The following is a 25921-nucleotide window of genomic DNA, read 5'->3' as shown; positions in this document are numbered from 1 at the left end:
GAGGTGACATGTGTGCAAACGCGCCCTGTGGCCGTTTAAATTTGGAGGATAAAGTCCCCTTGAATCCTGAGGGTCCCTGGGGTCCAACTAGCCAACAGGGTACCTCCGGTAAGCGCCACAGAGCTGCGTTGCAGAGAGGTGTAAAAAGGGGCATGGCCTGGACCACCTCTCAGCAACGCAGCGCAGTGGCGCTTACTGGAAGCACCTGGTGGGCTAGTTGGCCCCCAGGGGCACTCAGGATGGAAGGGGAATTAATTCACCAACTTAAAACACGCCAAAGGGCGTGTTTGCACATGTCACCTCAGGCCCCGCCCCTTCCCTTCACCACTGTGTAAACACGCCCCATGGCACATTTTAAGTTGGGAGATTAAGTCCCCTCAAATCCTGAAGGTCCCTGGGGTCCAGCTAGACCACCAGGTACCTCCAGTAAGCGCCACAGAGCTGCATTGCAGAGAGGTGTAAAAAGGGGCATGGCCTGGACCACGTCTCTGCAACGCAGGTTTGTGGCACTTACTGGAGGTACCTGGTGGGCAACTTGGCCCCCAGGGGCCCTCAGGATTGAAGGGGCATTAATTCCCCAACTGAAAACGCGCCACAGGGCGTGTTTGCACACGTCACCTCAGGCCCCGCCCCCTTCATTCACCACTGTGTAAACATGCCCCATGGCACGTTTTATGTTGGGGGATTAAGTCCCCATGAATCCTGAGGGTCCCTGGGGTCCAACTAGCCCACCAGGTACCTCCAGTTAGTGCCACAGGGCTGCATTGCAGAGAGGTGGTCTGAGGCCACACCCCTTTTTACACCTCTCTGCAATGCAGCTCTGTGGTGCTTACTGGCCCCGGGGATCCAATCCCCCATGGCCTGGCCTCTCGTTGGGGACCGTGGCGGGGCCCCCAATCCCCCAAAGGTCCCGCCGGCTCCCCGCGTCCTGCTTTTCCACAAGGGGAGCTGCTGACATGCAGCTCCCCTTATGGAAAAGCAATTCTGCTTTGCTTCATTGAAGCTAGAGCAGGTTTCCCTGTTCTCGCTTCAATGAAACAAAGCAGAGTTTGCAATGACAGGACGGGAGCCGCGAGGCTCCCGCCCTGTCATTGCAAACAGCAGTGTCCCAGGGGTGGGCACCCCGGACACGGCAGGAACCGGCCCTGGGGGGGTGGCAGTCCCCAGGGCCATGAAGGGCTCCAGGAAGGGGGCCGCGCGGCCCCCCTCCCAACACTTGCACAGCCCCGGAGAGGTGGTGAACCCTGGGGCCGGGGGTCCATTACAGACCCCTGAATTTAAATACTAGTGCCCCGGGGAGGTGGCGGTCCCCGGGGCGTGTGGGGGGGTCTCAAGCTCCTCCCCACACAGGTCTACTATTTTTATTAAAAAAGCTTCAGGGGGTGGCGGTCCCCGGGGCAGCAGGGGGGACGTGTGCCCCCGCTAAATAATCAATCAAAGCCACGGGGGTGGCGGTCCCCGGGGCTTCGGGTGGCCTTTGAGGCCCCCCCATACATTGAAAAAAAAGCTCCAAGGGGTGGCGGTCCCCTGGGCTGCGGGGGGGGCCTGTGTGCCCCCCACAAATATTTATAGAAAGCCCCGGGGGGTGGCGGTCCCTGGGACTGCAGGGTTCCCCCTGAGCCCCCGCAATTATTTTTTACCCATGCCCCCGGGACTTGGCCCACTCGGGGGCTAATTAATAATGAAGCGCGGGAGCCAGCACTTAGTTTTTTTTATTTTCGCGGCCGAATCCATATATATATATATATTCACCATCCAACTCCCACCTCAAACTCTGAACTCAGGGCGGGTGCTTTCTCCCTTCAGTGAGGGTGGGACCTCACTCTTACTACACAGCAACTCCGATATGATTTGGGGCAATTGCAGGCTCATTTCAGGCTTAATTTGTTAACAGCAGACGCGTTTCGGCGTTCATCGCCTTCTCAATGCAGTGAAGCTTGTCCATGGTATACAGTATGAGATTGGACAATTATACTGTGTCCACTTCGGCCTGGGGATAATACCGGGCCAATTGGAGGGCTCTGATTTTCCGTTTGGCCAATGTCCAATTGCTTTCATCACCATTTCTATTGCCCATGTCCTTCGTCACGGCCGCCAGATTTTATATGATATTTCCCCGCAGGTGTCAGATAAATAACTGGCATCCCCAAGTTTGAATAACTTGGGACTCCTTCGTCGACTGGAAAAACTCATCGGTGGCGGTTCAGGAGTTTGACCAAATTTCACCATACGACTCCCACCTAAAACTCCGAACTCAGGGCGGGTGCTTTCTCCCTTCAGTGAGGGTGGGACCTCACTCTTGCTACACAGCAACTCCGATATGATTTGGGGCACTCGCAGGCTCATTTCAGGCTTAATTTGTTAACAGCAGACACATTTCGGCGTTCATCGCCTTTTCAATGCTGTGAAGCTTGTCCATGGTACACAGTATGAGATTGGACAATTATACTGTGTCCACTTCAGCCATTGGATAATACCGGGCCAATTGGAGGGCTCTGATGTTCCGTTCGGCCAATGTCCAATTGCTCTCATCGCCATTTGCATTGCCCATGTCCTTCGCCATGGCCGCCTGATTTGATATGATATTTTCCCCGCAGGTGTCAGATAAATAACTGGCATTCCCAAGTTTGAATAACTTGCCACTCCTTCGTCGACCGGAAAAACTCATCGGCGGCGGTTCAGGAGTTCGACCAAAATTCACCATACGACTCCCACCTCAAACTCCGAACTCAGGGCGGGTGCTTTCTCCCTTCAGTGAGGGTGGGACCTCACTCTTCCTACACAGCAACTCCAATATGATTTGGGGCAATTGCAGGCTCACTTCAGGCTTAATTTGTTAACAGCAGACGCGTTTCGGCGTTCATCGCCTTCTCAATGCAGTGAAGCTTGTCCATGGTATACAGTATGAGATTGGACAATTATACTGTGTCCACTTCGGCCACTGGATAATACCGGGCCAATTGGAGGGCTCTGATTTTCCGTTTGGCCAATGTCCAATTGCTTTCATCACCATTTCTATTGCCCATGTCCTTCGTCACGGCCGCCAGATTTTATATGATATTTCCCCGCAGGTGTCAGATAAATTACTGGCATCCCCAAGTTTGAATAACTTGGGACTCCTTCGTCGACTGGAAAAACTCATCGGTGGCGGTTCAGGAGTTCGACCAAAATTCACCGTACGACTCCCACCTAAAACTCCGAATTCAGGGCGGGTGCTTTCTCCCTTCAGTGAGGGTGGGACCTCACTCTTGCTACACAGCAACTCCGATATGATTTGGGGCACTCGCAGGCTCATTTCAGGCTTAATTTGTTAACAGCAGACACGTTTCGGCGTTCATCGCCTTTTCAATGCTGTGAAGCTTGTCCACTGTACACAGTATGAGATTGGACAATTATACTGTGTCCACTTCAGCCATTGGATAATACCGGGCCAATTGGAGGGCTCTGATGTTCCGTTCGGCCAATGTCCAATTGCTCTCATCGCCATTGTGGAGAAGTGTGGCTCAATGGTTAGAGCGGCAGACCCTGATGCAGAGGTCTGGCCCGGGACCAGGGTTCAATTCCCCGCCTCGGCGGGTCTTGGGCTCAAAATTCCACGGACCTGATAATTCTCGCCTCGGTGCCATTCCAATCATGGAGTCCCACTCTGCAACTCTGGGCAATAGCTTGCTTACTCTCCACAACGGCCCCCACAACGCTAAAGGATGCCTGGCCTCCACCTTGGGGGTGCCCAGGAGTGGACGCCTCACAGGGAAAGCCAGGATGGGTTCCACAGCGGTATTCGTACAAGCGCCTTGAGACCCTCGCGGGTGAGTAGTGCGCTATACAAGTATCAATTTACATTTACATTTGCATTGCCCATGTCCTTCGCCATGGCCGCCGGATTTGATATGATATTTTCCCCGCAGGTGTCAGATAAATAACTGGCATCCCCAAGTTTGAATAACTTGCCACTCCTTCGTCGACCGGAAAAACTCATCGGCGGCGGTTCAGGAGTTCGACTAAAATTCACCATACGACTCCCACCTCAAAATCCGAACTCAGGGCGGGTGCTTTCTCCCTTCAGTGAGGGTGGGACCTCACTCTTCCTACACAACAACTCCAATATGATTTGGGGCAATTGCAGGCTCATTTCAGGCTTAATTTGTTAACAGCAGACGCGTTTCGGCGTTCATCGCCTTCTGAGTGCAGTGAAGCTTGTCCATGGTATACAATATGAGATTGGACAATTATACTGTGTCCACTTCAGCCATTGGATAATACATGGCCAATTGGAGGGCTCTGATGTTCCGTTCGGCCAATGTCCAATTGCTTTCATCAAAGTCACAGAAACCTGAAGCACACCTTCCTTTGTCCAGGATGTTTTGTAAATCAAGTTCATCAGTTTCGGCGTGCATACTCTCTTGAGGCGCTCCATTCCTTTTGCACCTTATAAAATTGCACCGAAATATGACACGCTCATTTGCGTGTCAAAAAAGCAGCACAGCCTGATACACATTTGTAATCCATTTAGACACGTACTCATTACAAATGTGTATCAGGCTGTGCAGCTTTTTTGACACGCAAATGAGCGTGTCATATTTCGGTGCAATTTTATAAAGTGCGAAAGGAATGGAGCGCCTCAAGAGAGTATGCACGCCGAAACTGATGAACTTGATTTACAAAACATCCTGGACAAAGGAAGGTGTGCTTCAGGTTTCTGTGACTTTGATGTATTGAATGCCATTCCAACCCTGGTAGCACCCCAAAGATGAAGAAAAAAGTAAAAGGAACTTACAAATCAACGTTGTCACGCCAAGGATTTTCTGAGTTATACAAAAATAAAACATTTGTCTATTTTAACCATCACGGTGGAAGTTTGAGGGAAACTGGGTTGTGATGTATCGTTTTTCATGTAGTTTGTTTTCTATGTAATTTGTGGGATTATGGGGAATATAGTTAAGGAGTAAGGCAATGTGGGTAGTTTTGATTTATATTTTCGGTGGGAGTTGAATTCGGTGAAGGTGGGGCAGGTGTATCATGTGACACGAGGTGATTACAGGTGGAGCCGTTAAACGCTTTGAATAAAATCATTCCGTTGTAAACGCGCCAAGAACGAGGAGATAATGCAACTGAGCAGATCGCAAGTTGTTGAGAGGTAAACATCGGGGAGGGTATTGACTGCGTACTAAAGTTTGGAGATAGAAATAAGAGGAGAACGGTTAGAAGGTTTAACATGATGCATTTAATTTGTAAAGGCTTTATCAACCTAAAGGCGAGAGTAACATCGAGGCTCATATGTTTGTAGACGTTCTCGGGTAGGGAATTGGGTTTAGATTATAGGCCTGGGCAAAATTTCTGTTCCGTTCGCGGAATTTGCGATAATTTGGCATTTCCGCGTTCCGCGGAGAGCGCGGAAATGTCAAAATTTCCGCATTCCGCAGCTTTGCGATAATTTGGTTCTTGATCGCGCTATAAAATAATACATTCTCGCGCGCGCGCGATCGCCTTACCTGAATCCCCGCGTTCGCCGACAAGTTTTCCCGATCCGGTCGCGTTCTCCATGAGATGTTGTATTGTTTTAGCCATTTGCGCTGTCTCGCGACAGTTCGCGTCCGCAGTGACGTCATGCGTCGCGCGATCACGTCTTTCTTCTCGCGATCATGCACCGCGAGACAACTGAAAACAAGATGGCCGCGCCCGCGAGCAACCGCAGGGGTAAGTTAGCGACCGGCAACCATGCAGAAAATATCGCGAACGGGCGGGAAAAGAACTTCCGCATCTTCGCGATATTTCCGCTTGTTTGCGGAGATTTTTAAAATTTTCGCGATAATTTGCGAAAGTCGCTTTCGCAAATTCCGCCCACCCCTAGTTTAGAAGGGAGTGTGTTTTATGGAAAGGTTTTGAGGGACGTGGCACAGTTCAAAAATATAACATTTAGTTTTTGTTTTGGGTGATAAGATAAATGTTTTAGATTAACAAATGTTTTTTAACCATTTCTAGATACCCCTGAAGAAGGTCTTACACGACCGAAATGCATTGGGTTGAATGTATAATACAGAGGAATGAAGTTGATACGTGCCTGTGAATAGGCCTGGATGGGCAATTCCTGCGCTAATGAAAATGCTAGAAAAAATAAAACTTTATATCCTTGACGTGACGGACAAAAATGGATTAAATATGGAAAATAAATGGGATTAACTTTGAGAACTATTGAGTACGTGTCTAAATGGATTACAAATGTGTATCAGGCTGTGCAGCTTTTTTGACACGCAAATGAGCGTGTCATATTTCGGTGCAATTGCTTTCATCGCCATTTCCATTGCTTATGTCCTTCGCCACGGCCGTTGGATTTGATATGATATTTTCCCCGCAGGTGTCAGATAAATAACTGGCATCCCCAAGTTTGAATAACTTGCGACTCCTTCATCGACCGGAAAAACTCATCGACGGCGCTTCAGGAGTTTGACCAAATATATATATGGACACACACACCTGGGTCATTTTTATTTGAACTCAGAACGCTTAAAATTAACCCAAACTCTTGTGATGGAAAAGACTGAAATCTTACTACATTGTAGTGGCTCACAATGCAATACCTCTGCCTACCCACCACTCTTGAAAGTAACAGAAGGGGATCTGTATTCCACATCTGAGATATAGAAAGGGAAATTACAACATGGGTAGATTAATTTATTTACATTTGGGTACTGAATGAGCTTCATAAGCCAGAACTCAACTCTAAATAGAACACAATGAACAGGTCTCCTTGGTGAGTAGTAAATGTTACTATTTCATGACACCCTCATGAACTGATTACCTGATGAATACAACCAGGAGTTGGGTGCGCTTCCTTCTATTTTGATTTAGAGGAGGGACCGTGAAATTCTTCCTCTGCCTCCCTCGAGGTTTCCAGAATAACTTGAACTCACGAGTTTGCCCGTGCACCAATTTATCTAAACAAACTATGATCGACTTCACTTTCTTCTGTTGGTACTACCAATTATTTATGAAAATGTATTTAGTTCATTTTTTAAGGCTCAGAAATTATCATAAATGCCAACAAGTTTTTAAGTGTCTGCAAGAATTAACTGACAATGAAAACTGTTGTTTCATAAGTTTGTTTCTTAAAGCAGCCGTACATTCAAGAAGCACTATGCACTTTGACTAACATCTTGTACCTTTTATATACTATTTATCTGTGTATGCCATGCTTTTACTCAAGTTCTATATGATACATGTTGATTGCCGTTGATGTTGGTTTTTATCTTTTTCGTATGTATTTTAAACTGCTTTTATGGCGGGTCTCCCTGCCGAATAAAGATGCTTTGAATGATTGATTGATTGAAGTGCTGGTGTAAGTGTATAATTATTTAAACTTTTTCTTTATCTTTTCACTTCTCATGTTTTAATTGATGTCAGAGCTTGTGTGATATCTCTTCCCCCAATATCATGAAACATGCTAATTAGGTGCCTCTCCAAAGAATTCTCAAAACTTGACAGCTCTGTAACAGTGCCATGTTTCATTCCTTTCCCTGTAGGAAGATGTTCACTGAGCCCCCCGCTTTGCTGCCTTGGAAAGAATGACACCTGCTTGAGGAGAGATTGCTATTGTGATCAGTTCTGCTCCAAAAAGTTTCCACCCGACTGCTGTTCAGACTACAACGCAACCTGCGGCACGGGTAAATTCAAATGCAGAAAGGGCCTGAAGAAGGGATGATTGCATGGGCCAAAGATGTTCTATAGCATGGTCGAAGTGGGCAATTGCCCAGGGCCCCCACTTTCCAAGTGGCCCCACCTTCCAAGGTTCCCCCTGGGAAACTGAACTTTCTGTCTATTTGACATCTGTCTATTCTATTTTTCTATCTAAACCCCTCTCCCTCACTGCCTACCATTACCTCTAACTCTGTCGCTCAAAACCAGTGGTATGTTAACTATTTTTGGGATCCTGAACAAGAGATATTGCAACTGTTTTCGTTTGACCATGTTCAAATTTAACATATAATTTAGTATTAAATTCAGCGATTAACTTTTGAGTTAGAGTAACATTAGCCCTGTGCTGTATGTCTCCCTATGAAAAGTCCAAAGGATCTGAGGAAACTACAAACTTTAATAAAAACAGTCAATAAAAAAGTCCTTTATTTCAGGAAGTTGTCAAATTGTTCCAATTAATTCATTTGAACCAAATCCAAAATCAAATCAACACAACCAACATATGTTGTGACCTTGTTGCTTCTTCAGGGCTGTCAGATATATAAAAATACAATTCTACATGCTTCTACATGATTTTCAATTACACAATGCACATTCAGATTTTATAAAAAAAATGTACTAAAAATAAGAAATAAAAAATTAAAACCACATGTATGAACAGCAATGCAACATGCTACATTGGAAACATTACAAAATAAACAAATACATTTTCACACACTAATATTATGGGACCATAATATAATATAATGTTACAAAATCTTATTGTGATCCTTCTCAAATCTTAACCAAATATCTGAAAGGCAAAGATATTAATAATGATAACACTTCATTATCAAAATCCAAAGATATTGATTCCCATGATACCTATCAGTTTTCCAAGTATATATATTCTTATAATCAACAAATTATCATTTAATTACGATGATGTTTATCTCTCAATATATACAAAAGTGGCTTGTGAGGATGTAATAACATTTCTTCAATTATTTATTAATAAAACTGGTATCCAGATATAGTCTTCCTCCAGCCCATAATAAGATCAAATAATTCTGATAAGATTCCAGCCCGATTGATTTCCAACTCAACACCCTCTTGGCATCAAATCCTTCCTAAAGTTCAGATTGTTAGAGAAAACCTTTTTATTTCAGGCTCTTTTATGCATGATATGGGTAATATATTATTAGCTAGTTATATACCTCCATTCCATAACTAATATTTTACATTCTCTTCCAAAATATTACCTGGAATTGCACTAAACATTTTCCTATGTTCCACACTCACCTCAAAATTCTAGATTGCTTCAACTTCTTTTTACAATAAACTCCTCAATCCTTTTCACTCCATTATACAGGAGTCTGAAAGAACAGTTTAATTGGCTCAGTAAAATAATCCATAAAGACAATGTCAAAATAGCAGCAAACAATATAATGAATCCATAGATTTATCAAAACCCTCTTTTCTTTTCAGGCCATTATAGCAAATATTTACAATATGAAAATCTAAATAAACAATATAAATTAATTTGGCTTCTAAAAGTTCATCAGAATATCAGGTTTTCAACCGATCAATTTAGAACCACAACGCAACCAAATTATGATTTAAATAGATTTCCAATGTTCATTAAAAAGGTACACATCGATTTAAAGTAAACAATACCCTCTCTTTGTACTCCTCTCACTATCTTAACTCCCTTCTAATTCACATCATTCTTAATCCAATGGTCCCATCTCTATACCCATCTCACAATCTAAATTATCCCTCAATTCATCCGGAGGTCAATTTCACATGTCTTTTCTCCCCCTGATACTAGCTTCTGAAACAATAACATTTAATCCAATAATATTAGTTGTCCTGTAAAATATCCTCAAGAAATATTTTGAATTCTCCAATCAAACATTCTCCCTGTCTCAGCCCCTTATCTGACCAAATATCTAATTCTGAGCAGTCTTCCTGGGTCCCAGTAGGACTCACTTAAAGAAACCATCATCCTTCTTACACAATTTATTTATATTAAATCAGATTTAGAACCCTACCAAAGTACGTGGCCTGGCTTTGAAAGTAATATCCCAATACTTCCAGGTTGCAACTGTTGACAATGTTTTGACCAGATCATTCCTAAATTCAAATTGTCCCTTCCTGCACAAACACTATCCTGCTTGCAACGCAGGCAACCTTGCGCTAATGTGCAAGAGTGCCGCTTTGGTGCTTATGAGACGCAGCAAGATAGCTTGCTGCACTGCGCTGGTTGAAAGTTTGATAAATTTTCCTGCCTTTCATAACAATGGATCTAACAATTCACTATATGTGTGTGTCTGAGATTATTTCCCACCCCGTAGCCTTCATGTTCTCAGGTAAAAATATCTTGAATTCACTGCAGCCAAAGATGAAGACCTCTATACACCATTTCCTTTAGTAATTAGATTACTGTTGAATCTTCTAACATGTGTCCCTACCATCTGATTGTCCTGAACCCAATGTTTCAAACAAGTTTGAAACATCATAGACACTCTAGCACACTGATTTATACTGTCCTAAATGAATTTCGTTTATACAGCCGTAGTAAATGTGTGCTTCAGGAAACACATACCTGAAAGCTTTTGTTTGTATATAATCACAATACGTTCACTTAAATGTGTGTTTCCACATCGGGACACACATTGTTGTCTTGTCTGTTTTGTGTACATTGTGTGTGGTACAGATATTTTCTGTGATTTGGAAGTAACCTGTGTAGATTTGTGCTCTAGAGTGGTTTTGTTTTCTACATTAAATGTTGGCTTAGAATTTGTATTTGCTTATTTGATTTGAAATCAAATCCAGGTAAACTATTGTTCTATTTATACAACTTTCAAGTCAGGCTGCTCTACAGACCTTGATATAACATCCCATTATCTCTATAGATCTTAGCATTTTATTGTTTTAGTCACACATTTTTGGGGAATATTATTCTGTGAAGCTTCCACTACAGTGGTGGATTTCAGGTTTCCTCGGAAGCTAACATATAAGGTCAGTTTTGTGTGCAGCATACACTGTGAAGACAATCTCTAATAGAAAATCAGATCACATTTAAGGTACAAAAGCAGATAACACCTTTGGCAAGTACTGTATTTGAACCTATTTTGCCCTGAGTTTCTAAAGGTGAACTCACTTGCTTATGCATTCACTCACACATACATTCATTCATGAGTTTGGGCAGTCAGACTTTCAGTAATCTTCTTCTTATAAACTGCTTCATTGAGGGAGAAAAGTCCTTACATAAACATATGTGGATAAGCAGTGTTCACCATGGCTTAGAATCCCTTCCTACACAACACGCTAGATGCACTGCACTTCTACACTCTGTGTTACTTGTGGGAAATGTGTCTAGCTTGTTTTCCAAAGCTGACAGTGTCCATACTTCTTAAACCACAATTTAGTGGTGGGATTATGACTGTATTTAGAAAATGACATGGGCATTTCTGATTTTGTTTTCTCCAAGAGCGGACGACGCAAGCATCCAGGACAGCAACCACCAGGATTTCTCTAAATGGAACAACTAGAGGAATAACACCAACAACCAAAAACTACCTCTCAGCAACAGCAAGCACAGCTAACACAGGAACATCAAGACCTAGCACAGTTAACATAAGCACCGTTGCAAGAATATCAACTTCAGGGCAAAGCACAGGGAGTGACGTGGCACTAGGAACTTTGACTCAACTTGAGAGCAGATCCACCAGCAAAGGCATCACAACAAATTCTAGCCTCAGCCTGGAGATAGTGAGTACAGCTACAATCACTACACGTGCTATCACAGCAGCAAACCCACCCATAGGGGGACATCTCACAGGGAGTAACCTGGCACTTGGAACATTGAGTCAAGTGGAGAGCGGATCCACCAGCAAAGGCATGACAACAAATTCTAGCCTCGTCCCAGAGATAGTGAGTACAGCTGCAACCACTAAACATGCTATTACAGCAGCAAGCACACCCATAGGAGGACATACCACAGAGAGTAACCTGGAACTAGGGACATTGACTCAAGTGAAAAGCTCATCCACCAGCAAAGGCATCACAACAAATTCAAGCCTCGGCCTGGAGATAGTGAGTACAGCTGCAATCACTACACATGCTATTACAGCAGCAAGCACACCCATAGGAGGATATACTACAGGGAGTAACCTGGCCCTTGGAACATTGAGCCAAGTGGAGAGCGGATCCACCAGCAAAGGCATTACAACAAATTCTAGCCTTGGGGCAGAGAAAGTGAGTACAGCTGCAATCACTACACGTGCTATTATAGCAACAAGCACACCCTTAGGAGGAAACACCACATGGAGTAATGTGGCACTAGGAACATTGAGTCAAGTGGAGAGCGGATCCACCAGCAAAGGCATCACATCAAATTCTAGCCTCAGCCCGGAGATCGTGAGTACAGCTGCAATCACTACACGTGCTATTACAGCAGCAAGCACACCCATAGGAGGACATACCACAGGGAGTAACCTAGCACTTGGAACATTGAGTCAAGTGGAGAGCGGATCCACCAGCAAAGGCATCACAACAAATTCTAGACTCGGCCCGGAGATAGTGAGTACATCTACAACCACTACACATGCTATTACAGCAGCAAGCACAACCATAGGAGGACATAATACAGACAGTAGCTTTACCACAGGAACAACAACTCAGGTGAAGGATGGCTCCACCAGTATTGACATCAAAGTAATTTCTAGCCTAGGCATTGAGACAGAGAGCACAACTGCAATGGTGACAGGTAATGTTATAACAACAAACACATCACCAGGAGGATCCACTACAGAACAAAGCTGGGGGATTTCAAAAAGCACATGGAGTGGTCTGACAGCAACCTCAACCCCATTAAAGGTTGGCCCCAACATCAGTGACTTTAGTACAAATTCTAGTATTAGCATGGAAACAGCAAGCACAACTGCAATTGTGATAAGGACAATTACAGCAAAAAGTGCACCACCTAGGGAATCAACCACAGGGCGAAGTTGGGCAAGTTCAACAAGCACATGGAGTAGTTTGGCAGCAGCACCATTGACACACGTGAAAGATGGATCTTTTACTAATGAGTTCACAGGAAGTTCTGGAATTAACATGAAAACGGTGACCGCACCTGTAATTTCAATACCCAGCCATACACCCGCAAGTACAGCAGTAAGAGGAACTACTGCAGGGCAAAGCATGGCTGCAGCAACATCAGCTGAAAGGAAGGACGGAGCCATCAGCGATGGCATCACAGCAAATTCTCTTCTCAGCACGGAGGTAGCACACTCAACTGCAGCTGCGATAAATACCACTACCGTAGACAGCACAACAGGAAGAGGATCCACCACAGGAAGTAGCATTGGAGCAGGAAATGTGACTCAAGAGAAAGAGAACACATCCACTATAAAAGACATCTCCACAAATATCAGCCTCAACGCGGAGACAGGGAGCATAAGCCCATTAGCTATAGACGGCATTTCAGCAGCAAGTATAATAGAAGGAAAAACCACTACAGGACAAAGCCCGGAAGTTTTAAAAAGCACAGGAAGCCTATTGGCAGCAGGAACTTCAACTAAAGAGAAGGGTGGATTCTCCAACATTGCTGTCACAAAAGATTCTGGCCTTGGCATGGTGGCCACAATCACAACTGGAGAAGCTATGGTCAGTTCGGCAGCATCAGCAACACAAACTAGAGAACTCACACCAGATCAAAACATAGCTGCAAAAACATCAACTCAAGTGAGGAGCGTATCTATGAGCAATGGTCTCACAACAAATTCTGGTCTCAGCATAGAGACAGGGAGCATAGCTGAATTCATTATAAACACTAGTACTACAGCAATCACACAAGCAAGGGAATCTTCAACAGGACAAAGCTGGGAGAGTTTAAAAAGCACAGACATCGGCATATCTGAAGGAATACCATCTCAAGCGAAGGACACCTCTAGCAGTGCTGGCTACACAATAGAGTTTGGCAATTTAAAGCCACCTACAAGTAGTGATATCAGAACTCCTTCAGCACCCCATTCTACTGCTCTTAGCCAGATCAGCACTGGAAACCCCATTAAAGGAATCACTTCTCCAAGTTCTAGCACAGAGGTATTGACTCAGACCATTGTGAACGAGCTTCTAAGCATCCACCCATCTGAACATGCAGTTATCAAAGCTTTTGACCCAATTGCTGTGACAGAGCATGGGCCAGATACTCTCATAAACAATACCATCTCTGCAAGAACCACAGCACTAGTAAACGGAACTTCCAAGAGAGAAACACTTCTGAGTAATCAAGCACGTAAAAGTGTGACCGCACCTGTAGAGGGCGGGACTTCCATGATAGACAGCAAGACAGAAACCCCAAAACACAGCATAACCTCTGAAAGTACAAAAGCAAAAGATGAGGGAAGAACATACCCTGTCACAGAAACCGTTCCAAGTAACACAACTATTGAGACCACAGCACACATAGCAGACCCCATTATATCTCTACAACAAGCCACCTCAGGAACCAGTGCAATCAAATCTAATAGTGCGAACACAACTAGGGCACAGGATGGTAGTGTTTCAATGCAAGTGTTCTCAAATACCAGTGAGGACATCGCTACTATCAAAAACAGTCCATCAAGAGACTCATTCATCAGCACTCAAGCAAATGTCACCTCTGCAAATGCTGTAAATCCAAAGACAACTGAAAGTTTAACTGCAGGGACCACCCTCAACAATACTGAACAAGTCATCTCAGACAGCACTGCCTTAGAAAGCACATCTGCAAATGATCATGTAATCCATACTGCCTTGAAGACTAGCTCTGAGGATACAATTAGCACGAATGCTTTTCAGTTCGCAACAGCCAACCTCAATGCCTCAGCATCAACTAGCTCAAGCAATGCCACAATGGTGAAAGCTTCTAAAAGTACAACTGTTAAAGACAGCATCGTCACTATAGCAGATCCTAGTTTTGGGAATACTGTAAATATAAAAACATCTATAAGCACAAGTACAAAAGACATCATAGCAGAGACCACCTCAAGAAGACCTGTGGCCACCACTTCTCCTAAAAGTATCACCACAATATCCAATAACATCCTCCCAGCGGATTTTCTCAACAGCAGATCCTTTGAGAACCCAAATACACAAGAAATCAAGGCAAATACTGCAAACCCTACCAGCTCAGAAGGCCTCACAAACACCTTAGGTGCAGAAACCATGTCTTCAAGAGTAACAAACAGTACTGCACAGCAGCTGAGTCAAAACAATATTATAAAAAATAGAACAACCAACATCACAACTCCCTTAGGACAGGCCAGTGGGGGTACCTCTGAATCCATCAATAATGCTAAAAGCATGGTTACATCAACCAACACAACTGCCTTCAAACAGGTCAGCTTGGAAAACCAAGTAGCTAACAAGACTCCTGAAACCACATCTACAAGAGTTGTAATAACCTCAAGAAACAGCCTGACTGGTGACACCACAGCAGTGAGAAAAGGAAGTACCACAAAGCAGCCAACAGCCACAAAAACAGCCCCTTCTGATATCACCTCAGCTGACAGAACCTCTCATCCTTCTACCCCTGGCACAGGTAACAGTAATTGTTTGTTAGAATATTCATACCATTATTTTAATCTCAAATTAGATTTATAGTGCAGCACAAATACAGACTTGCTGAGAAACACAAGTTGATCTGGAGTGAGGAAAATGCATTGTGGTTTTCACTGGTCCAGGTCTGTGTGCTCCTTTAGATCCTATTTTCCGGGAAACATCATTTGGGAAATATAAGGCCTGGGGAAAGATTGAAAGAGTTACCTTTAGTAAAGACCTAGGAGAATGCATGGCCAATCACCCACCAACGTATAAAGCTTGGGGCTACCTGTCATTAGGATGTGTAACTAACAAGTTATTGATACAGGTAGCTGAACCAGAGGCAGTGTGATGGACCGAGTGGGATTGCAGTACAAGGGGCAGCGTAGTAAGTAATCCGTAATTTTTCTTTTGTCCAGTTCCACAGATTACCTCATCTTCCAAAGAGCAAAATACACAGCAGCTAGTAATATATAGATTAATCACATTAATAAATACCCCTGATTGACTATGTTTTAAAGAGCAGCATGTGTAAACTAAGTACAGGAACTTAGACAGAGCAATAATCCATCGTGCATGGTGAATGCCCTTTACGTCAGAGCAAATGAGGATGAAGATAGAAACGTGGAAACGGTAGCCAATGACAACCAGAAGCACAGATATGAACCTTTAGAAACATCTGACATTGACCTCCTGAAGTAGCAGATAAATCAATAGAAAGGGCATAAAGGAACCACCAGGTAGAAGCAGCAGCTAAGGTCCATCAATACAAGCTATCAATGACCATTAGATGTAACAGAAAATGAATACCAGAAAGGGCAGATTATAACTACTAACACGACACCCAAGGATTACCAGAAATAGCAGGCAAGGACTGCAAGAAGATGCTGGTAAGAACTATCAGAAGCAGTCGATACATACCGACAGTAGCTGGAGACACATATGGCCAGAAAAATCAGGCAATGACCATATGCAAAGAAGTTAAAAAAGCCCGATGCAGCGTACAAGTACCACCAGAACCAGTAGATAAAGATTACTAGAAGTAGCAGGCAAGGTCTGTTAGATAAAGCAGAAATGTATAGCTAGAAGCAGGAAATGAGGACTGCCAATAACAACAGAAAATTAGCTCCAGAAGCAGTAGACAAGTACAGCAAAATCAGCAGACAATGATCACTAGACGAAGCAGCTAAAGAAGACTGCCAGAAGCAGGATTTATGGACTGCCAGGGACCAACAGAAGCAGCAGAAAAGGACTACTAGAATTAGCGGGAAAAGGCTTGCAGAAGCAGATGGTATGGACTGTTAGAAGCAGCAGATAAGAATCACCAAAAATAGCAGACAATGACCACTCGAAGGACCAGGTAAAGACCACCACTAGAAGCAGGAGATATGGACGTCCAAAAACATTGACCAACAGAAGCAGTAGAAAAGGACAACCTGAAATAGCAGCCAAATGCTTCCAGATGCATAAGATAAGTGAAAGTAGCAAATAAGTACTAAATGAAACCACCGACAATGGCCATTAGAAGCAACAGATAAGGTGAGCCAGAAGCAAGAGATAAGAACCACCAGCAAATAACGACTGCCGAAAAACAGCAGGCAAGACTGTCAGAAGAAGCAGATAAGCACAACTGGAAGCAGTAGATACGTATTCCCAGAAAGTATCATCAACATCTGCAGGTAAGAATGTCAGAAGGAGCAGCTATGGAGAGTCAGAAGCAGCACATAAGAATACTCATTAAAAACGAAAATTGACCTCCAGAAGCGGCAGATAAGGACTACTAGAAGAAGCAGGTAAGGCTGGCTGACAGAAAAAGCACAATGAGCAACAGAAAGAGCATCAAAGGACTACCAGAAATCACACACAAAGGCTATATGCAGAAGACAAAGGCTGTTAGAAGCAACAAATAAGTACTACAAAAATAGCAGACAATGACTACTAGAAGCAACAGATAAGGAAAGCAAGAAGCAGTGATAAGGACCACCTGAAAGAGGAAGATAAGGATCACCATACACATCAGGCAGTGATCCTCAGAAGCAGAAGATAAGTGCTACCAGAAACAGCAGGCATTGGCTGCCTGAAGAAGCAGATAAGGACCACCAGTTACTATTGCTCCAGCTTGGAGGGAGCAGCTATTTATGCTCTCAGGCGGGAGCAATATATGTTCTGTTTCCCTGCCCGCAGGAGTGCGGGCAGGAAAACAGAAAAGAAGTCTGCTCCCAGGCAGCAGAAGCATATTTAAATCTCCCACCAGCTTAGGGCAGACTCACCTTGCCTTCCCTTCCCGCACTACTGAAGGTAGGCAAGGTGTGTCTGCTCCTGTTTAGTGGGAGATGTAAAAATGCTCCCTCCGGGCAGGAGCAAAAACATGTTTCCTTGCCTGCGCTAGAGAGGGCAGGGAAAATAATGTGTGCCAAGTGTGGGCTCCCCATGATATAGTAATATAGGTAGACCATAGGGTGGGGTACCCAGGGCCTTTACAGGCTCTTTAAACTTAGTTTTGATTCCAAGGAGTGGAGTCCCTGAGACCTATAATGGCTCGGGGAGGATGGCCTGCCTCCCCCATTTTTTAACCAATCGGCTCCAGGGGATGGGGTCTTCGAGGCCTTTAAATGCTATGGGGTGGGTCTTGCGGGCCCACTTCCTTTAAAGAATAGAAAATCGGCCCCAGTGGATAAGGGCCTAGAAAGACTCTGGGGAGACGGGGTCTAGCAATGCCCCCGTCCCCATATCATTAAATGAATGACTAGCCACTATTTTGTTGTGTTTTTTCCGCGATCCCGCAAGACTCTCTCCCACAGGAATCTAACTCCAGGGAGCGAATTGTCCCATAGAAAACAAATCTCCATGGGCCAAGGCTCTATTTTTTTAAAATTGGGTTTGAGGGACTCAGATATACAAATATATTTGAACCTTAATTACTCAAAACCTACTGAATGGATCTACACTAAATCACAGAAAGCAGGCTTTCCAGACCAAGATCTAACTTCCTGCCAAATTTGGGTGTAATTTCATTCAGTAGTTTTTGCGGTAGCACTGTCTAAAGAAAGTCTAAGGAAAATGCACTTGGATTTTGCATTTTGGGACACCCTTTTTTCCCAGCTCCCAATTGAGAGACCACTCTGAAACTTTCCATAAGCAAAGTAGTCAAAAAGCAGCACTTTTTGGAAAGTTTTGTGGAGATTCGTCAAACAGCATCAGAGTTATTAGCAACACAAAAAGGCAATTACTATGGAAACAAGATCCTTCCTATAACTACCCAGTGGTGATCGCCACTGGGTAATATGAATGCAATTCCGGCATCTGCATGGAATCTGACTGCCCATACTATCTTGAAAAGTACTGACTTGAAACAAAGATATGCACTTGTATGGTGATGGTGGTCGTAATATTTTTATTTAATGGCATAGCAGGCCACATTCTTTTTGCCTCTTAACATGAGCATTGAACTTGGTTAGTCACCATACTAGAAATTTCAGAGTACAAGGTGCGACCCTTGACTTTGTTAGGTAGGTCGCTCCCCCTCCGCACAGCACCACTCATGGGTATTGACCCGGCCCAAGCGGCCGCTGCTGAGGAAAGTTGAGGCCCTCCGCCACCCACAGGCTACCACCTGCGCCTCATCCCTGGTGGCCAGTGGTAGGCCTCAGGTCTGTCCTATTGTCGGTGTCATTCATTGATTTGCCCTTATTGTTTTTTGGTGTCTGTGACTGCTGTTGTATGTCTTCCCCCTGTGCCTGTATTTTCTCCTGTACCCTTTTTTCCTTCAGTTCACATCATTACCACCCGTGACTCTGTGCCCTTCTCCTTCAGTCCCCATCATTGCCCCCGTTATGCTGTACCCTTCTTTCCTTCTGTTCCCACCGTTACCCCCGTGATTATGTGCCCGTTTTTTCTTCTGTTCCCATCATTGCCCCCGTGACTCTGTGCCCTTGCCTTCCGTTCCTTTCGCCGCTCTGTTCCCGCCGCTGCATCCCCTGCGGCCCCGCCCCCCGGACTGCCCATTCGCTGCCCCTGCCTCCCGCCTCCCGTCTCCCAGCTGCTCCTCCCTCCAACCTCCCCATATATGGCAGCTGCAGCGCAGCCATGCGCAGCGGGCGCGCCGCTGGCGTGCCGCTGGCGCGCCTAAGGCACGCCCGTGCCCGCGTCCAGTACCAGAACCCCTGGTCCCCGCACCCGCCACGACGACCGCTGTCACTACAATGCCAGCACACTGCACGCTCTCAACTCCAGATGGACCCACACCTGCTTCAAGGCCACCCAGAAATGCACACACGGTCCCTTCACCTGCCGGAACTGCAGCTACACCAGCCTCAGAGTCACCGAACCACCCGCCAAGAAAGACCTCAACCACCTCCGATGCATCCTACTGAACACCCGCTCCGCACGCAAACACGCCGTTGAGCTCTGGGACCTGCTCGACACATCGTCCTCGGACGTCGCCTTCCTGACAGAGACTTGGATGAACGACTCCTCCGCACCCGACATCGCCATAGCCATCCCAGACGGCTACAAGATCACCCGCAGAGACCGCACCAATGGAGTCAGAGGAGGAATCGCCATCATCCACAAGAACAGCATCAGGGTCTCGACCAGCACCGACGACACTCTCAGCACCGCCGAACACATGCATTTCCAGATCCACACAGAGCCCAACTCCACCCTCAGAGGCACCCTCATCTACAGACCCCCCAGGCCCCGACCCCAGTTCAGCGACTCCATCGCCGACTTCATCAGCACGCACGCCCTGACCTCCACTGACTACATCCTCCTCGGAGACCTGAACTTTCACCTTGAGAACAACAACGACAGCAACTCGACAACCCTGATCAATAACCTCACCAACCTCGGACTGAGGCAACTCGTCACAATGCCTACCCACTCCGCCGGCCACCCACTCGACCCCGTCTTCTCCACAAGCCCCCACGTCTCCTTCAGCCACACCACAGTACTCCTCTGGACCGACCACCACTGCATCCACTTCACCTTCCAGAAACCCACCACACACCACCGCACCCAACAGATCCCCCGTCGCTGCTGGAGAAAAATCACCGAAGACCAACTACACGCAAACCACGCTCTCAGCCCACCCACCGAACCCTCCAACACTGACGACGCTGCCCACAGTCTCAGACACTGGATCGACGACTGCGCCAACACCCTCGCCCCGCAGAAACCCCCCCACAGAGACACCAGCAAGAGGGCCAGCTGGTTCACCCCAGAACTCCTAGCCTCCAAGCGAGCCTGCTGGAAACTAGAGAAGAAATGGCACAGCGAACAGACTCCGGACAGCCACGCAGCCCACAAGGACGCCACCCGCAGCTACTTTCACCTCATCAGGACTGCCAAGAGGACATTCTTCAAAGACCGCCTTGACAACAACGCACACAATAGCAAGGAGCTCTTCAACATCATGAAGGAAATCTCCAACCCCAGCTCCAACACCAACGATATCCCACCGTCGCAAGCCCTGTGCGACTCCCTAGCCACTTTTTTCCACCACAAGATAGCAGACATCCACGACAGCTTCAACACCCAAACAGCCCCAACAGACAGCAACACAACAGACTCTCTGCACACCATCGACCACGACCCCCTGCTAGCCTGGGGCAGCGTGAGCATCGATGACACCATCAAGACCATGAGCACATTCCACTCCGGCTCCCCGTCAGACCCATTCTCGCACCACATCTTCAACAAAGCCAGCAGCTCCACCGCACCCCACCTGCGCAACATCATCAATCTCTCCCTCGAGACCACGACCTTCACAGAGAGCTGGAAACACGCCGAGATCAACGCCCTACTCAAAAAACCCAAGGCAGACTCTAGAGACCTCAAGAATTTCTGGCTCATCTCTGCTCCCGTTCCCAGCCAAGGTCATCGAGAAGATCGTCAACAGACAGCTAACCCGATACCTCGAAGAAAACAGAATCCTGGACCCCTCCCAGTCAGGGTTCCGCAGCAACCACAGCACTGACACCGCCCTCATCGCCACCACCGATGACATCAGGAACCTGCTGGACAACGGTGAGACGGCAGCCCTCATCCTCCTGGACCTCTCCGCCGCCTTCGACACCGTCTGCCACCGCACACTACGCGCACGCCTCCACGCTGTAGGGATCCGAGACAAGGCTCTGGAATGAACCACCTCCTTCCTCTCCGGCAGAACCCAGAGCGTCCGCCTCCCCCATTCCGATCCGAAGCCTCCGAGATCATCTGCGGCGTACCCCAGGGATCTTCCCCCAGCCCGACACTGTTCAATATTTACATGACCCCGCTCGCACACATCGCCCGACAGCATGACCTCAGCATAATCTCCTACGCCGACGACACTCAACTGATCCTCTCCCTCACCAAGGACCCCATCACCGCCAAAGCCAACCTCCACGAAGGAATGAAGGCCATCGCCGACTGGATGAAGATCAGCCGACTGAAGCTGAACACGGACAAAACGGAGGTCCTCATCCTCGGCTCCAACCCTTCAGCCTGGGACAACTCCTGGTGGCCGACGGCACCGGGGGCAGCCCCGACACCGACCGACCACGCACGTAACCTGGGAATCATCCTCGACTCAACGCTCTCCATGACCAAGCAAGTCAACGCCGTCTCCTCCTCCTGCTTCAACACCCTCCACATGCTCCGCAAGATCTACAGGTGGATCCCGACAGAAACAAGAAGAACAGTCACCAAGGCCCTCGTCAGCAGCAGACTCGACTACGGAAACGCCCTCTACGCGGGAGCCCCGACCAAGCTCATCAAACGACTGCAACGCATCCAAAACGCCTTGGCATGACTGATCCTCGACGTACCATGCCACAGCCACATCACCCCCCACCTGAGAAACCTGCACTGGCTCCCCGTCAACAAGAGGATATCCTTCAAGCTCCTCATCCACGCACACAAGGCACTCCACAAGACCGGCCCAGCCTACCTCAACAGACGACTTTCCTTCGACATCCCCAACCGCCAGCTCCACTCCGCTGACCTCGCACTCGCCACCGTCCCGCGCATCCGAAGAACAATCACCGGCGGAAGATCCTTCTCCCACCTCGCCGCCAAGACCTGGAACACCCTCCCACTGAGCCTATGACAGACCCAAGACCTTCAGGAGGCTACTCAAGACCTGGCTGTTCGATCAGTAGCGCCCCCCCCCCCCTCCAGCGTCTTGAGACCCTCACAGGTATGTAGTGCGCTCCACAAATGTTTGATTGATTGAACCAGATTCAGTAACAAACAGTGAAAACAAACTGTTTCATAGTCCTCATTACTCTTTTTTTTCAGGGGCTCATACATTTTGCACAAGTGAGAAATCACTGTTACCAGTACGTTATGCATAAAAAATTTACGGGTATATTTGATTGAATTATTAGTCATATAGTTAGCCAAAGAAGAAATTATCAACATGTTTCTTAAGTTCGTTAACGTTTTGCACAGTGGTATTTATAATAGATGATAGGCGCTTATGGTGAGTACACCTGATATATGTAAACTTCATGAATCAGTGACGGTGCTAGAGGGTAGGGGAGAACCACCAGCCTCCCTAAAAACTGCGGTCAGACCACATAGAATCAAGATAAGGGTACCCAAGCACACGTTAAATCAAGGTCAAAACAGTTAGAATATACATAAACAAATAACACAAGTAGATCTTCGTATCTTTCTTTTGAGTTTCTTCGGTTTAATATTCTTTTCTCAAAATGTATTTCACAGTCTTCAAAACGTTCCCAAGCCAACACGTGTTTCGTCGCCTTTAGTAGTTTTTTACATGCGACTTGTTCACGGCTGAATACGGTTTAGTATGCAAAGTGTCTAGTATGACGATAATTCCAGGTCATACAAACAGACGACGAGGGAGGGGGTGGTTGATGAATTCTATCTGGATGAAATGCTTTCACATTTCCGCATGTGCCCCAAATTTGAGCACCTTGTATTTTCAAGGGTGATGTGCTGCCCCGCACATAACTTGACTCTGTTCTTGTTGACTCCGACACGGGTGTCGCATGTAAAAAACTACTAAAGGCGACGAAACACGTGTTGGCTTGGGAACGTTTTGAAGACTGTGAAATACATTTTGAGAAAAGAATATTAAACCGAAGAAACTCAAAAGAAAGAGACGAAGATCTACTTGTGTTATTTGTTTATGTATATTCTAACTGTTTTGACCTTGATTTAACGTGTGCTTGGGTACCCTTATCTTGTTTCTTAAGTTCACCTCAGTATCAAGCACCAGTATCCATCGAGATATATGGCGTATGCAACAGTGAAAAATCAGCCATACACCAGATTAAAATGTATTACAATTCTGTAAAAAATAAAAATGTACAATTAAAATCAACCAACTACCAACCTGTGGGCTTCAAATCAGAAATTTAGATGCAAATTAATTCCTGCTGTTTATGCCTTGAGATAAATGTGAAATTGCAGATTATCGTTGATAATATTAAAGGACAGTCCTGATTTTACTAACGATAGAGGCAATTAAGCAGTCGCTCTTCTTGCTTCATTGTGTGCTTAAAAGAATACTACAACTCCAATAATGCTGCTTCCTTGGGCAGGAAGTTATCAACAAACATAAATAACATCCCCTCCTATAATTAGCAATAGGCCATACACGACTTCCTCTTTTATTGATGAGTCAGAGTCTTTAGTCCATGAAATTAAATCACAAACAGTAACAGGAAACCAATGGGCAGCAAAATAATTTGTTTCTTTTGGTCATACATTCTCCAGGACAAATGTGCAACTTGCAGCCCCAGATTATTTTTAGATGCTTGAACGTGTTGCTTGGCTAGTCGAGATTGTCACTAGGAGTAACCAAACAAATATATGACCATCAGAAAATGGGAGGGCTAACAAATATCATCGGTGGGATCATATTTTTCTCCTTTGTCTTTAATAAAATTAGGATATTATCCAGGAGATTCCGCAGGTTTATTACCAGATAGGTGGGTATATTATGCAGGTTCAAAGCCTTGGCACAACAGTTAAAGATGCATATCCTATGGGAATGCAATTCAAAGTTTTAGACTTAGACACCCTTGACCGTTCTGCAGATCTCAAGATATCCTCCAACCTCGCCCGGCCCAAAATGCGTTAGAATCCATTGCATTCCATATCAAGTGAGCCCCAAAACAATTTGTGTCCACCCTTGACCACTGCATTTTTAACCCACCAACTAAGGGCAGCAGATGGCTTAATTGGCTTGTGCAAAGCTACCTAACATGGCAGATGAGATGTCCTCACATTCACACATACTGCTTGACACAACTGATCATACACATCTTAGGTTGTAGAGGAAAGGCTGGAAAATCAATGGACATTTGGAAGAAAGATCCCTCCAAAAATACGGGCCAGGGATGATTGTGCCATGTCAAGAGAGGCAAATGTCTGAACGTACCACCAAATTAATTTAGTAAATTCATCGCCAAGCAGAGACCCCTGATAATTGGACCTTATATCCGAGATTGCCAGCTCCCCAAGTTTGGGTTCAATATGCAACAACAGTCCTTTGTCCCTCTCAAAAGAAAGTCCCACATTTGCATTCCCAAGAAAGCAGATCGCCTTTTGGGCCCAATTAGAAATTATTATTGGGTCTAATTGACCCTTGACTTCTTCGACTCTTCAGTAGTGCAAAATACCGGAAGCAGGAACCAGGGTAGCAAATATTTATCTTGGCACTTCTTGGCAGAAAGAACATGCCCTATTCCCACCTTTTCTAGGGTCCTTTACACCTTTACATACAAATTTACCAATTGCAGCATCCAGTTCAGGAGATAGTGCCTCGGGCACTCATCCGTCATTTTAGATGTAGCACTTCTGCCCACTGAACTTTTTATCTAATGTATTCATTAAAAAACAGCAGAGGAGCCCACTCCGTAGAATTTGGATGTGGAATGAGCCCAGGCTCAAACATGGTAGCATGTCCCTCGTCAAAAATCACAGCATGATGAGGCTTATCAATGGTTTCCATCTGTTTCAAAACATGAGTACCACCATCAACATCATTGTGATAAATGTCATTGTCATAGCATTCATCGACACTTGTGTACATAAATCATCATATGGCCTCTTACTTGAGACTCCAAAATTACCAAAATCGGATTTGCCGCATCGACATCAAGTCATTTTGTGGAATCGAACCAGCACCGCATTCATCTCCTTGATACTCATGAATGGAAATGCTCCGGCCCATTTTAGTATCTCGCAATTATCTACTAGAACCCACTCTGGTCGGATGGAACTTTTTACTTGCCCAATAGCGTGGAGGGAATAAACACAATTATCAGAAAATGCTGTCCGCAATTTGTCATAATCAAGGACTCGAGACTTAATCTCTTGGCTCTCTGGCTTTTATTATCAGCATAAAGATTTGAAGATACAAAGTCCTCAATACGAGGCACAGCAAGTACATAGGCACTAACACAAATGCTACTCTGCGAAGAATCCGCATACGGCTAAAAATAACTAAAAGCACAATTTCTAAAAGCATGAGGTAGAAAACTACCAAGCCAATGTCGATATTAGGGACACTGGACCATACCATCTCTGTCCCTACTCTGTACTAAATGACATCCCTACTTAGCAATCCCTTGAGACCCTCAATCGAGTAAAAGGTGTTTGAGTGAAACCTCCTAAGAAGTCTTCACTTAGAGAGCTTGAT

At 45.6% G+C, this 25921-nt stretch overlaps 1 protein-coding gene across 1 annotated transcript in view; it reads left to right on the top strand.

The window, feature by feature from the left end:
- LOC146786156 (uncharacterized) overlaps positions 1 to 25921 on the top strand; it is a 111300-nt gene that overhangs the window by 62655 nt on the left and 22724 nt on the right. Inside the window, exons 2-3 of the mRNA XM_085635678.1 lie at positions 7521 to 7661; positions 11168 to 15262. Coding sequence (XP_085491804.1) covers positions 7521 to 7661; positions 11168 to 15262 — 4236 coding nt within the window. The remainder of the gene's footprint in view (positions 1 to 7520; positions 7662 to 11167; positions 15263 to 25921) is intronic.

The sequence above is a fragment of the Triturus cristatus genome, chromosome 11 (assembly GCF_964204655.1).
Source record: "Triturus cristatus chromosome 11, aTriCri1.1, whole genome shotgun sequence".
Taxonomy (NCBI): Eukaryota; Metazoa; Chordata; class Amphibia; order Caudata; family Salamandridae; genus Triturus; species Triturus cristatus.
The sequence above is the reverse complement of the archived record's forward strand: the minus strand, read 5'-3'. Positions and strand labels throughout refer to the sequence as shown.